The following is a 15,447-nucleotide window of genomic DNA, read 5'->3' on the forward strand; positions in this document are numbered from 1 at the left end:
ATACATATTAAAATATTATTATTATATAATTATGCATCAATAAAAGCATAGGTTTTGAACACAGTTTTGAAATAATAATTGTGTACAGAAGCTTAGTGGGTTGCTTTTGTAAATGTGCCTTATGTATTTAGATATTTACTGAAACATTAGTGACATATCACACTAGCGGATTGCGAGCGGTTTCAAAGCGGAGCGGGTGCGCAACGAATACGTTGCGGGCGCGCAACGAACACGCCGCGGTTGCGCAGCGAATTCGTTGCGGACGCGTCATTTTGTATACTCTCGCACAAAAGCCAGCCCTTCCGCCTTGCCTAACTTCCATTCAATATTTCCATCGTTTCTGTAGCACTCAATTTTTTAACCGTACTGTGGAAATGCACTTACTTAACAGTTAACTAAAGATGTAATAACAACTGGAGTTGTTAAAAAAAGGTGCTATAAAATTGAATTACTAGGACTTTTAGAATGTACCATACATTCCAAAAGTATGTAACGACTGACCAGTATAATCTCTCCCATAGCAACGTATGTTATAAAGAGATTTTGTGAACCTAATTATGAGCAAAGTGATAGTGAGTTGCTGGTTGCTTGATAAAATTTTCTATTCACTGCTATTTATCTAATAATAAGATAGCCCTGTTTTAGTTAAGGAGCTTTAACATTTATTTCACTAATGAACTTTCTTAATGAGCAATTAAGTTATCTGATTGCATTTCGACCAAGATTTAATAGATAAAACAATACCCTAAACATTAACATGTTATGAAACTCGTAAAAAATAATGATCTCATAATTATTATACTATCACAAGTTATAAGTAACAACCAGCACGGATTCCATTTTGTTAATGAGTGTACATGACTGCGACGTAAACGTTGCGCATCTGCCACGCGTCCGCAACGAATTCGCTGCGCAACCGCAACGTATTCGTTGCGCACCCGCTCCGCTTTGAAACCGCTCGCAATCCGCTAGTGTGATATGTCACTTAATACCGGACTAATGAATCTAAAAAATAAGCAGGAAAAATAGACATATAAGAAACCACATTCATAAGGGTGCTTTTCCACCAATAATTTGCGAGGATGTGTAACGAGGAATGTTTGTAAATAACCAATTATATCGCTTAATTTAATGTGCGAGGATGTGTAGCGAGGAATGCGTTTGTAAATAGCCAATAGTATCGCTTCAAATGAATGAAGCGATATGATTGGTTATTTACAAACATATTCCTCGCACATTATTGGTGAAAAAGCACCCTTACGGCTGTATCTGGTAGCTGGGTTCAACTGTAGACACATAAGTAGTTTTTCTTGTTACATACATATTATATAGATAGAAAAGGTATTTTTATATCACGAAGCTGCCAGCCAAAAACTAATATTAACCTGTCTCGCACCCGTCTTTACAATGAGGCTCAAAATAAAGACCCACCCCAAAACAAAACACAGTCACATATCAGTCATTTATTTAAGCCGTTGTAATACAGTGGTGTTCAACAGTTTAGCGTTCCCGAGCGTTATAGAGCGGTCCGATAGTTCTACGCTCGGGAACGTTGTTAGTAAGACCACAGACTAATAATAATATACTACTTATACAGTAAGACGAACGGTTATGTCTCAGCTCAACAATGGACACATTTAAATAGTTTTTTGTTACATAAATATATAGGTACCTACAAAAGAGATCTTTTTTTATCTCACGACTTAAAACAGCCAAAATGAAATTACATAAATTCGCCTCTCCCCAGTCTTTACAATGAGGCTCAAAATAAAGACCCACCCCAAAACAAAACACAGTCACATATCAATCATTTATTTAAGCCGTTGTAATACAGTGGTGTTCAACAATTTAGCGTTCTCGAGCGTTATAGAGCGGTCCGATAGTTCCAAGCTCGGGAACGTTGTTAGTAAGACGAACGGTTGTATTTGATAGCTCGGTTCAGCTGTAGACACGTATTGGTAGAGATCCTCCACTGTGTGCGTGTGGTTGAACCGGCCGGTTAGACGGCTGCCATCTGCCAGGCGAAACTGGAAAAATAAATATAAATAAGATCGTTTTTGTGGAAAATTACGCTTATCTAACGTAAATTATAAAGCTGAAGAGTTTGTTTGTTTGAACGCGCTAATCTCAGGAACTACTGGTCCGATTTGAAAAATTCTTTCGGTATTAGATAGCCTATTCATCAAGGAAGGCTATAGGCTATATATCTTCACGCCGAGACCAACAGGAGCACAGCACAGCTAGTAGATGTATATATCGCGAGCAAATTGTATTATTTCGCCGTTTACAAAAGCTCGGCATTTTGTAATATGTCGAGAATTCGTAATCAGAAATTTTTCGTTTGGATAACGGAGTGGGTTAGGTTAGGTTCGTGTTGTTAAAACTACACAGAAATAGGAGCTCCACGAAGTGGGGCTCAGTCGGCTCGCGACCGTCTTTTGTAGAATTTTGGAAAAAGTAAATCCTCAGCATATTACAAAATGCCGAGCATTTGTAAACGGCGACATTATACAATTTGCCTGCGACATATACACGGTACAAAATATACAAAAACAGCAATAACCTACACACCGGTACAGTCGCGTACAGTCACTCAGCTGCACCGGTACAGTCGCGTACAGTCACCCAGCTACACCGGTACAGTCACCCAGCTGCACCGGTACAGTCGCGTACACTCACCTGCACAGTGGTGAGGGGCGCGGTCTCGTCGACGCGCACGGCCAGCTGCGCCGCGCGCTGGTTGGCCGCGCGGTCGCCGGGCTGAGCCGCTACCGGTACAGTCGCGTACACTCACCTGCACAGTGGTGAGGGGCGCGGTCTCGTCGACGCGCACGGCCAGCTGCGCCGCGCGCTGGTTGGCCGCGCGGTCGCCGGGCTGAGCCGCTACCGGTACAGTCGCGTACACTCACCTGCACAGTGGTGAGGGGCGCGGTCTCGTCGACGCGCACGGCCAGCTGCGCCGCGCGCTGGTTGGCCGCGCGGTCGCCGGGCTGAGCCGCTACCGGTACAGTCGCGTACACTCACCTGCACAGTGGTGAGGGGCGCGGTCTCGTCGACGCGCACGGCCAGCTGCGCCGCGCGCTGGTTGGCCGCGCGGTCGCCGGGCTGAGCCGCTACCGGTACAGTCGCGTACACTCACCTGCACAGTGGTGAGGGGCGCGGTCTCGTCGACGCGCACGGCCAGCTGCGCCGCGCGCTGGTTGGCCGCGCGGTCGCCGGGCTGAGCCGCTACCGGTACAGTCGCGTACACTCACCTGCACAGTGGTGAGGGGCGCGGTCTCGTCGACGCGCACGGCCAGCTGCGCCGCGCGCTGGTTGGCCGCGCGGTCGCCGGGCTGAGCCGCTACCGGTACAGTCGCGCCCACTGTCGCTGGGGTCGGGCTGCAATCATAATAAATAAATAATAAATATTTCAGGACAATTTTCACACACGGCACGATCTGATCCCATACCACACCCCGGACACTCCATACAAAATTATAGTTTTGAGTTTTGACCGTCACACTGTAGAGACTGCAAATGTGTGTGTTAACGCTTTAGGCCCTGCGCAGACGACAGACTATCCGTGACGCACTTTTTAGTCTGTGAAAATAGAACCTATGCAATTATATGCAGTAACGTACACCGCGACGAGCAAAAAGTCCGGCGCACAAAAAATCCGTGTAATTCGGGGAGACCGCACCGCGCCGCGGCGCGCCGCTCCGCACAAAATGTGTGTGAAAAAAATTGAACAAATTGAAAAAATTGGCGGGAGGCGGAGAGTGTCCGTTCTGTAGCGTTTAGGTACTATTATATTGTATTCTGTGATGTAACTCACTGAATAAAACAAAATTAACTATCAAATGACATAAATGGCATTATGAGTACGCCCACTTTCGATGGTTATGACTTATGAGCTAGAATACAAAATAGACAAGACATAGACATAGACACTAACATTTATTCACAAAAAAATAACACATATTAGAACTGTCAACCATAATAATTAATAACATTACACAGAACAAATACAAATAAAAACACGAAACACAGATGACAATTTAAACACATCACATTAAATTAATAAGAAGCTGTGAAATTGTCCATGGATAGGATAGAGATAGCGTGAGCACGCTATCACGCGTTGGCCGCCAGACCGATTTCGATAATTCTTATTTTGATGTGTTCGTCATTGTCAGCAGAAAGATCTTATAAAAAAAAACTTCAAGAAATTTTCGCTTAAAAATAAAAAAAAAATTATACGAAAACGTTATTTAATTTTTATAGCTTTGACAAATTGTGCGAAGAAAGAACGTCTATCGGGTCAGCTAGTCTATACTAATATTATCTATACTAATATTATAAAGGGGAAAGGTTTGTTATAATGTAATTATGTATGTATGTATGGTTTTAACGCATAAACTACTTGACCGATTTTGATGAAATTTGGCACAGACAATCTTTAGACCCTGAAGAACATAGGCTACCTTTTATTGCGAAATATGTACCACGGGTGAATCCGGGGCGGACCCCTAGTAAATCATAAAAATATACGTATAACAAACAAACCTGCCAAGCAAATGTCCCTTGCCAGTGAAGGCCTGCGTCTTGGACATTGTCCGCGGACACTCTTCGTGCCGTCTGTCCTCGAGACTCACACGCACCTCACCACCGCCCGATAGCTCGGGGGGTATTTCACTGGAATTATAAATTGATAATTAAATATATAAGATAGGTAAATCCTTACTAATATTATAAATGCGAAAGTAACTCTGTCTGTCTGTCTGTAAAATAGGTAAATCTATACTAATATTATAAAGAGGAAAGGTTTGTATGTATGTATGTATGTATGGTTTTCACGCATAAACTACTGAACCAATTTGCATGAAATTTGGTATAGAGATATTTTGATACCCGAGAAAGGACATAGGCTACTTTTTATCCCGGGAAAATGATGTAATCCCGGAAATCCCACGGGAACGGGAACTATGCGGGTTTTTCTTTGACTGCGCGGACGAAGCCGCGGGCGGAAACCTAGTAGGTAAATAAATGTGAAGTTTACAGATATCCTAAACTACTATAAGGAAAATACGTAGAAAATAGAATATAATGTATAATGTGTACTCTGTTTGTATATCTACATTCGTGTGTAGACAGAAAAAGCTGACCAAAATTGGTCAGTGCTGACTTTCAGTTAGTGAATGAAACAGGCTTGCATTTATTGTTCTTTTTTTACATGACCGGCTTGGCACTTAATTAAATTTATTGTTCTTTTGGAAATAATAAGTCAACCTGCTTTATTAGTTATTTCATAAATTTAAAAATAAAAAGGGAAATATACAAATAATAAGTGAATCACATGGCTTGTGCTTCCCCTGTTAATTCATCTCAAAAGCAGATTGAGACAATATTAAATGTAAAATAGAGCACTACCTCTCCAAGGTGTGCAATATTTTGCATTTTTTTTTGTATTTTTGTAAATAATAAAACCACACTCACCCTCTACGAATGCAACTAAGGAATTCAGAATTTTCCGAATCTTGATACTGACGTATCGGACCGTTATCAACGGTGAAACCTTCTCTGTATAGACGGAGTCGCACTGAACGTGGTTGGTCCTGAAATAATTATTAATAATTTAATTTAATGTTAAAAAAATTGAGTTTGAGTTAGGTTTGAGTTACACGTGAGTGACGAATATAACGGTTTTGTTCCTCTCCATAGATACTGCTTTCCGAATCGGTCGTAAATTATAAAATATGTAATGACGATTAAAAGTGCTTCTAGAAGAAGTCTAATTGAATAAATAAATGTTTGAGGTTGAGTTTGAATACTTCTGTCACGTAAATAATTTCCAAAAGATTTTATCCTATCAAATCACATAATAATACTAACGTCTTCTCGAGTTAACATAAAAGAACACTAAAGCGTACGTAAAATACATTTTTAATATCTTTTAAAGATACTTATTATTTTTATTAGCATTATAATATTTCAAGACTGACCACAACCAAAGGAAGAGAGTTACTATGGGCTATTAGAGACACGCAATGTAAAACTTTATCAACGGGTAAACCAACCTATTGGCCAACCGACCGACAGAAAAAACCAGACTTAATTGACTTTTTTATTTATAAAAATATATCACAAAATTTTCTCCACATTGAGGAAGGTTATGACATGAGCTCAGACCACTCGCCTATCATACTAACTATAAGTGAGAGCATAATAATGAGGGAAAGTCATCCTACTTTAGTAAATAAATATACTAATTGGGAAAGCTTCAAAAAAGACTTGGAATCTGTGATAGAATTAAAAATTCCTCTAAAATGCGAGGAAGATCTGGAGCATGAAATCAGAAAATTTATTGTTGATATACAGAAAAGCGCTTGGAATAATACACCTACTGTTAGAAAAAGCAAAAGATCCAATAATTATCCGCCAGAAATAATAAATCTTATAGCCAAAAAAAGACAACAAAGACAGATATGGCATCATACGAGATTTCCACATGATAAAAAAGTACTTAATAATCTTACTAAAAGACTGAAAAGAACAATTCAAAAGTTTCAAGATGAATCAATGGATATCTTCCTTAGTCATCTAACTAGTGATCGTACAACAGACTACTCCCTTTGGAAAACCACAAAAAGTTCAAAAAAACCAATGACGCATATCCCACCAATCAAAGATGTGAATGGGAGGTGGGCAATCAGCAACGAGCAAAAAGCAGCAAGATTTGCACAACATCTGGAGCAAATTTTCAAACCCAATGAAGAGAATGAACACTTCACTTTAGTAGAAGAAACAGCAAATGATGAGCTAGAAATAAGACTAGTCACTCCAAGAGAAGTATCCAGTGAAATTAAACGACTTAGCCGAAAGAAAACACCTGGCTATGATCTCATTACTGGAGAAATCCTTAGAAACCTTCCGCGGAAGGCTATTGTCAAACTAACTACAATCATTAATGCTACCTTTAGGCTTAAGTGTGTGCCTGATGTGTGGAAAATAGCCGAAGTTATAATGATACCAAAACCTGGTAAACCGCCACATGAGACTACTTCATACCGGCCGATCTCTCTGCTGCCGATCATGTCAAAATTATTTGAAAAACTTTTCTTGAAACGGTTAAAACCCATAATCGAGGAAAGAAACTTAATTCCTGAGTACCAATTTGGATTCAGAGAACGCCATTCTACAATAGATCAAGTAGGTACATAGGATAACCAATATAATTGAAAAGGCTCTAGAAGAAAGAAAAGTTTGCGCCACGGTATTTTTGGATGTGGCGCAAGCATTTGATAAAGTATGGCACGAAGGGCTTATATACAAACTAAGAAATATGCTCCCAAAACAGTTTGCTGACATCTTAGAGTCTTACTTATCACAACGTATGTTTAGAGTAAGACAAGATGATGCATATTCAGAGCTTAAGCCTATAAAAGCTGGAGTACCGCAAGGAAGTGTCCTGGGTCCTATTCTGTACTTGTTGTACACTTGCGATATTCCTGAGTTAGAGAACAACACCATTGCAACATTTGCGGATGACACAACTATAATGGCTACAGGTGACACTCATGAAGAAGCAGTAGAAAAAGTTCAGACAGCTGTTAATACGATCTTTGACTGGACGAAAAAATGGAGAGTAAAACTCAATGAGTCTAAATCTATTCACATAGACTTCACAAACAAAAAGCCAAATTATCATCCGGTATACATAAATAATCATGTAATACCTTATCAAAATACAGCGAAATATCTGGGTATGACTCTAGACGCAAAGCTTCGCTGGAAGGCTCATGTCAAAAAGAAACGCGAGGAGCTAGAGCTTCGCTATAAGGCTATGTACTGGCCATAGAAATCTAAATAACAAGACACTAGAAGTCGTAAGCGCGCGTGACATTGTCGCCGCTCAGGTGGTTACCATTCCACAAGTCTGTTCGTCGCTTGGTGGTCGCTTGTTCAGTTGTTTCTGACACGTGCGTGAGTAAACATGGTGTGTTGCAGCATTTCCCAGTGCGGAAATTCTTCCATAAATTGTAATTATACTAATAAAGGAATAACATTTCACCGGCAAGTATTTTTGTTTATAAATATTGCCGTTTTTCCTTAAAATTAAACAATATTTACAAGCAATACGAATGACACAGTCAACCGTTCCTCTCATCACGTTTAGCTATACATTGCCTTTTACTATTGTCAACATCTGACAGGTCGGTTGTTATAACGGCCAGATGTTATCAAATGACAATTACAAGAAGCAATGTACTGCATTGTTAACGATAAAGAGTAAATAGTCGCAAGCTAGTGATGTGATGTGTTAAAATTTTTCGATATCGTAATACGATGTTTTTTTGCGTAATATGACGACTGATGGAATAATTGGATTATATTTTAATTTGTATTCTATTTTATTTTTATAACTGATTTATAACTTTTTAAACTAAGTACATCGATACAATCATTTTCGGACAATTTTACTGTCGATACAGAATCACATTAATTAAATATACAATAAAGGACATTCTTCGCTTAGGTTGACAAAACTATTTTATGTTAAATATATTCTTTGTAGATTTCCACAACGCCGTCCTGACATTAAGGACGAATGGATATCCGCGACTGGGAAAAGAAATTGGTTCCCTACAGGCTATAGTAGGATATGTTCAAAACATTTCAAAGAAGATGATTTCAATGTCACAACAAAAAGACGTACATTAAGTAATTGTTATAACTCTTATAATTTTTGGTGGTCTGGCGCGGTTCTGCATCAGGTGTTCGAGATTTTCAAATTTAAACTCTCAGTTTCTAAACCCCCTCCATTTTTTTAATATATAATGTACAGACACTGTTTTATTATTTGTATATACTAGTTTGTATATATAGATAAATAAATATTTAAGTACATAACATGTTTTTATTTCTTATACCTATATGTACCTACCCTACAGTCTGCCGTGGGCCCACGAGATGAGTATTAAAATCAACAACTATATATTTCTTATTTGTTAACTATCACTTAACTATCGATAACAAGGCTGATGAAGTCTTACATCACTAAAGCGTTGAATGAACGTTAATGAAATTTCAACCTTATTTCTATGCGTTGAGGTTAAAAGTTATATCTATCAAAAATTAACGCCCTCTGTTGTCGAGTAGCCGAACTTTTTCGTATTTGAAGTTTCTAAGCAAAAGGAAACAAAAAACTAGGGATGTTATACTAAAATAAACCGTAAAGTCGTGATTTAGGGTACATATTAAAATGCGAAATTTATTATTTATGTTAGTTTTCATTAAAATGAAGCTGTCCAATAAAAGGCATAGTTTACTTGTGTGAACTGTCTAGATATCGTTTTAAATGTGTGGATTTTGGCGACAGTGGTTTTCATACTAATTATGACATAATAGCACTTCTATGTGTCTTGTTATTTAGATTTCTATGGTACTGGCTAATTGGCAAGCATTCTACACTTTCAAAGCAAAACAAATTACTCTTGTATAAACAAGTCCTTATGCCTTTGTGGACTTATGGTAGTCAGCTTTGGGGCTGTACCAAACAAAGTAATATCACTATCATACAACGATTCCAAAATAAAGTGCTGAGAGAGATCGTGAATGCTCCCTGGTACATTAGAAATGACGACCTACATCGGGACCTTAAAGTAGATCTCGTCACGGACATAATTAAAAAAAACGCCGAAGCTCACGAACGCAGACTTCACCATCATGTGAACGTCGAGGCTATCCAGCTCCTTGACAACACGGACATAGTGAGAAGACTAAAAAGGACAAAACCTTTTGAGTTAGTTTAGTGAAGTGTCAGTGTAATATAGTGAGTGCTATTCATAAAGAACACATGAACAAAGTGTCTTCGCCTTAAATAGAGACATTAAGAAAAGTGTTAATGGACACATTCTTAGACATACTATACCTAGCAAATTAAGTTAGATTTATATTACTCATTAGCCTATAGTAAAGGGCTAGATCGTAATTTTCAATAATGATACCTTAGGTTCATTATTTTAGGTAAAAAAAAAAAAAAAAAAAATTATAATATTTGCATGTTACACCCTTTCTTAAAAATATTTAAGTAAAATTCAATAGTTTTTAAGTTTTTCCATTTCAAACAGAAGAAAAACTAATTTCAAAATGTCAATAATATAAACAGTGTATAATTAATTAAATCATATCATACAGTTTTTCCTTGCATGATTTTTAATGTTTTGGTACTTCAAAATGGGAATACAAAATAAGATGAGTTTATATATTATTTACCTGCGCCTGTGCTGCCCCGCCTGGAGTCACTTGTTCATGATCATCTGCTGTTTGACCTGGAACACATTTATATATGTGAGAGAATCATAACAGAGTAGTTGTTATGTGGCTATGCCTTCCTATTATAATGTAGTAATGTCAGTAGCACGATGATATAGTCTCGGTACTACCATCGACCGCGCAAGGTGTGCGCACTGAGTCATTATTTAATATTATTTTACATATCTACCTAATTATAATTAATTATGGAGAGTTATTTAAATTCTCCGACATAGATTTAACAAGTTTATATATTCTTATGCACCATTACAAATTTTCAAATACATACATAATATTAAAAAGAAAGGAAAACATTCATTATATAGTTTTAAAATACAATAATTATTATAAAAACATAAAACTCTTCAAGTTTTTTTAATATTAGTGAAGTGTGATATGATTTAAGTCGGGTAGTAGTATTCAAAAGTTTATTTGGTAAAATATGATGAATTAAAATTTTTATTTCATTAACATATAACAGCATTATTGGATTTACAGAACAGATACCATATCACATATTTGTGAGATTTCATAGTTAAATGTACATACATAAATATCTAACTTATAATTTAAAAATATATCTTATAAAAGAATATTAAACTTACCAAGCCTATAACCAACTCCAGAAAAGACGCCACCACGACCGCGGCTAGTTGACGATGGTTCGTCTTCAAATACAACAGCACCCCGTCTGAAAGAATAAGTAACAAAATTAAAAAAATTGTGTGCGTGTACTAGTGTACACACGTAAGAAGTGAAACTTCTTTATGGCCTTATTTTTCAAAAAATAATTTACTATATGCAACTTTACAGAAATACGTCGAATCACGCGTGGTAGGGATAAGAAAAAGATGGCGCGTAACGGAAAAATATCACGCGTAACGAAAAAACGTTACACTAAATTTTTTTCCAACCCCGATAACAAAGTTTTACTTCAAAAAGGAAGAACATGTCATTTATTGATTAAATATTATTTTGCATTCAAAATCACGATTTTTTATTTCTTCATTCAAATTTTTACAACTAATTTGAACATATTCATCCTCAGTATTTTTGCAATATATGAGAAGAACTAAATAAAAAATTTGAAGTTTAAATGTTCCACGTGATTGTGAACATACTCAATACAATCAAATTTTAATAACTAATATCTTAAAAATACAAAGGAGTAAGTATATAATGATGTGCATTGTTACATGCACAGTATTATAAACCTGAACATTATTCAGGATAATAATATATTAATCCATACTAATATTATAAATGTGAAAGTAACTCTGTCTGTCTGTCTGTTACTCAATCACGCCTAAACTACTGAACCAATTTTCATGAAATTTGGTATGGATATATTTTGATACCCGAGAAAGGACATAGGCTACTTTTTATCCCGGAAATATGACGCAATCCCGGAAATCCAACGGGAACAGGAACTATGCGGGTTTTTCTTTGAAAGCGCAGGCGAAGCCGCGGGCGGAAACCTAGTACATATTATGTTTGAAAAATGCTTACTCGCGAATGCTCTTAAACATTTCTGTGACAATGTCCTTTCGCCCTTTGCCGGGAGGGCCTAATATCTGTTGACCTGACCTCTCTGAACCACCTGCGTAGAACGCTTGGCCTGAAACAATGAAAAAAATCATAAGACTTGTATGTTTGTTTGTATTGGATAAAATTAAAAAAAACTGAACTGATTTTGAACATTATTTTTCTAGTAGAAAAGACACACTTATCTTATGATATTATTTGAAATATTTTTGTTTTAATAGCCACAATATAGGTTCATTTTAAGGAATGAAATAAACTACTTTTTATGACCATAGCATACAATGTGTTTTATACAGCCATCACAGGATAAATAAGTATTATCATAAGGAGAAATGTATGGAGCTGATTACACAGAATTAACAAATTGTAAACAACAAAGAAACCCAAGTACATATATACAAAGTTAATTTAGTAAGCATTTTCAATGATAACTAACAACATACAAAAAATATAATCATTATAATTTGGAAAGCCTTTTATTTAAAAACTTAATTGGTGGTCTTATCGCCTTGTGAACTCTGCCAGGCAAGCTTTACCCTATTCAAAGTACACAAGACTACAATATTTTTGTATACCTATATTATATACTATAGAATATTGTAACTATTAAACAGACCTGCCTCTTCATCGGCAACCAGTCTTAATCTTGATACCTCTGTTCTTAATTCATCATTCTCTTTTGTGAGTCTTTCTATCTCCGCTTTTAATTTATCTATCTCTTTCTTTAGTTCATTAAGTAAATCTTGATTAGAATTGTCTTTATTCTTTTTTGGACAATTTGATGTGCGACAAAAGAAGTCTTGTACTATTGTTTCAGTTTGCGGTAACCAGCCAGTTTTCCAGACTGGTTACAAATACAGATATCAGAATTTATGTTTGTTTTGGTAATTTATAATAACATTGATACAGATATAATCCAGAAAAACGTCATATGTTTTGTAAATACAATATACCTACATCTACAATTAAGAATAATATAGGTAGTATGACCTAAAAGATGCCTCTACTTTCTACCATTTTTTTTGTACAATATGTAAGTGTAATTTATAAAGTCGTATGGAGAGTAATTCACATACTATATTTTGTTATTTATTCCGCAACCTTGGTTGAGCTTGGCCCAGCACCTACTTATCTACAGTCTACAGACAAAAAATACAAATTTATAAATGAAAGAAACAAACCTTCATCTTCCTCACTAGAGCTGTCCTGTTGTAAAGTATCTAACGTCGCAAATTTTGTGTTTGTTTTCTTTTTCTTGTCTTTTTTCTGAGCCTTTTCCGGTGATCCCGGTGGCGAGTCCATATCGCTCTCTGACATAGGTTGTGGAGACGCAGACACCGCCGGTGCGTTGGTTGGAGCCTCGTCTACATTACCACCATTCTCATAAAAGCTTGACAGGGCAACCTGAAACATACATTATCTGTGAGCCTTCTTAAAAACATAGCTTAACAAAACAAAGACATTCAAGCAACAAGGCGCATGTATTCCGATACAACTTGACAAAATACGTTCTTCATTGTAAAATGTGCACAATGAAGTAATGAAATTTAAATGATTTACCTCAAGTTGCCAATTAGAAGATTCTAAAAAGAATCTACTGCGATTCTCATCGGCGCCCGTAACATCACAGAATTGACGCATCGTTTCTTCCCTATTTGAAGCCATGTTTAACGTTTTAGCAACGTTATAAACCTACTTAGAATCGATTTAACACTAATAATGAACTAAAAATATTTCTATTTCCAATCTATTCATGAAAAAACCATGGAAAAAACTCACATCAAAACTAATCAACGCAAGTCATCGGTCGTCGGCGTTTTTGACCACAGATTTTTGACAGTTTGTAGTTTTAATACAGATAATTTCTGACAGATGATAGACGGCGCGTGATCATTACACAAGATTTATATTTTGAAAAATAACATTCAGAAAAGTTAAAAAAAATTCATAAATTAGGTAATAAAAATTACATTATTTAATAATAATATATCACAGTACACTTTCACCCCATGGAAAACTTGACAAACTTGAAACATGAAACAGTAACTGTGGTTGGTGTTTGGAACTTCGAATGCGAATGCGAATGCGAATGTGAATGTGAATTTGAATCTTTCTTGTGTGTGATTGTGATGTGATTGTGATTGGTGTTTGGGACTTCCTTTGCTGTTTGCGGTGTTTGTGACAAACAGCCAGCGTGTGGATGCTATCTAATTCATTAACTAATATTGTAATCTTAGATTGTAATGACTAATGGATCAAAAATAAAGCAAATAATATTTATTATCGTTTATTAATTACTGTCCTCAACAACATTAAACAGTAACATGTTTATGATAATAAACAAAGTATCAATCAGTGTTTAGATGAATAAGTGGCCCCTGCATTTTTTTAGATAAATAGTAGTATTTGGGATACCTGTAAAACAAAACAAAAATTATTGCACTTGAGTAGGTGTAATTTTTTTTACGTAGGTACTTATTTTCTATCAACTATTAGACCTCATTCACACGAGAGTTAAAAAAGCGTTGCGTTAAAACCCGGCGTTGGCGCTTTTTAAACGTTCTCTCTGTGGTTGTTCATACTAACGCTTTAAAATCACTCATGTCTCGTCTCTGGCTTCAGTAAGACGTGGAAATGGTTTCTGCTAAATTAATGGCACTAGCGATTTGTGTAATTAAAAGACGAAAAAGAAAACAAAAGGCATTCTGGGTACATCCTCTGAATGAACAGAGATACTTAAAAGGGCAGTTTGTGACACTGTACGAAGAGTTAAGGCAATACCCCGGAATTTTTTTAATTATTTTCAAATGTCTATAACGATTTTGAATACAGGAACGGACGAGACTCCACATCTATAATTAATAGTTCGGGATCAACAATCCACGACATCGTATCGATTTTCTGATGATTATAAGCACAACAAACACGTGCTACCGCTGAGCGAGCGTGCGGCATACTGAACGCAGCGCCGGCGCTTTTTTAGCGCTCGTCTGAATAATAGTAAGAAGTTTCCTATGGTCTATTTTATTTAACGCCCAACGCCGAGCGTTGAAAATAGAACACTGCGCGATAAAAAAGCGTCGCGCTTTAAAAGCGCTGACGTGTGAACATATACTTGGGAATGCATTTGTTCTATTTGGACGCTTTTTTAACGGACGTTAAAAAAGCTCTCGTGTGAATGAGGTCTTATATTTTGATCCCTGCAATTTCGAGTGCTAGAGCACTGGAGAAAAGAGAACTGTTCTTTTTTTCATTTTTTTTTGTTCTGCTCTTTTTGGTCGAAGCGTGATGTTATCATAATTATTTACTGTTCTGTGTATTTACCTCATCAAAAACGTTTCAATTCATAACTTGTACCTAACTTAACTTAACAAAAAAAAACCTGACATTATCTCGTTCCCCTTCAGCTTTGAAAAAAATGCACTTAAACCATACCACCCATGCCTACAAAAAAATAATAACTAACTACAGTCCTTGCGTACAAACACGTATAAATTTGCACACTTACTTTTCTTTATATCCAGGAGGCATTGATACTTGTGCATAAACTTTGGCTAACAGAAATAAAACTAAGAAAACCCAAGCAACTTTCATATCTGAAACAAA

The 15,447-nt window shown here is 36.6% G+C and overlaps 1 protein-coding gene across 1 annotated transcript; it reads right to left on the reverse strand.

Annotated features, from left to right (window-relative positions):
- Window positions 1-1,448: 1,448 nt before the first annotated feature.
- Window positions 1,449-13,682, reverse strand: p47 (NSFL1 cofactor p47). Its single transcript, XM_089709582.1, has 9 exons — window positions 13,402-13,682; window positions 13,023-13,245; window positions 11,806-11,914; window positions 10,902-10,987; window positions 10,258-10,313; window positions 5,479-5,597; window positions 4,549-4,677; window positions 3,255-3,381; window positions 1,449-2,027 (listed from the first exon to the last, which is right to left on the reverse strand). The coding sequence occupies exons 1-9, from the start codon at window positions 13,504-13,506 to the stop codon at window positions 1,812-1,814; spliced, it is 1,170 nt and encodes a 389-aa protein (XP_089565708.1). The 5' UTR covers window positions 13,507-13,682; the 3' UTR covers window positions 1,449-1,811.
- Between the last annotated feature and the right edge of the window lie 1,765 nt (window positions 13,683-15,447).

Source organism: Colias philodice, chromosome 22 (genome assembly GCF_061535455.1).
Source record: "Colias philodice isolate Cphi_HAF_F1 chromosome 22, ilColPhil1 Martin Lab GWU primary, whole genome shotgun sequence".
In the NCBI taxonomy this organism is placed as follows: domain Eukaryota; kingdom Metazoa; phylum Arthropoda; class Insecta; order Lepidoptera; family Pieridae; genus Colias; species Colias philodice.

Coding starts and splice junctions, on each gene's coding strand:
- p47 (XM_089709582.1), bottom strand. CDS start 13,506: ATGGCTTCAAATAGGGAAGAAACGATGCGTCAATTCTGTGATGTTACG. Junction 11,915..13,022: donor CTCTAGTGAGGAAGATGAAG/GTTTGTTTCTTT, acceptor TCATTGTTTCAG/GCCAAGCGTTCTACGCAGGT. Junction 3,382..4,548: donor AAGGGACATTTGCTTGGCAG/GTTTGTTTGTTA, acceptor TTATGATTGCAG/CCCGACCCCAGCGACAGTGG.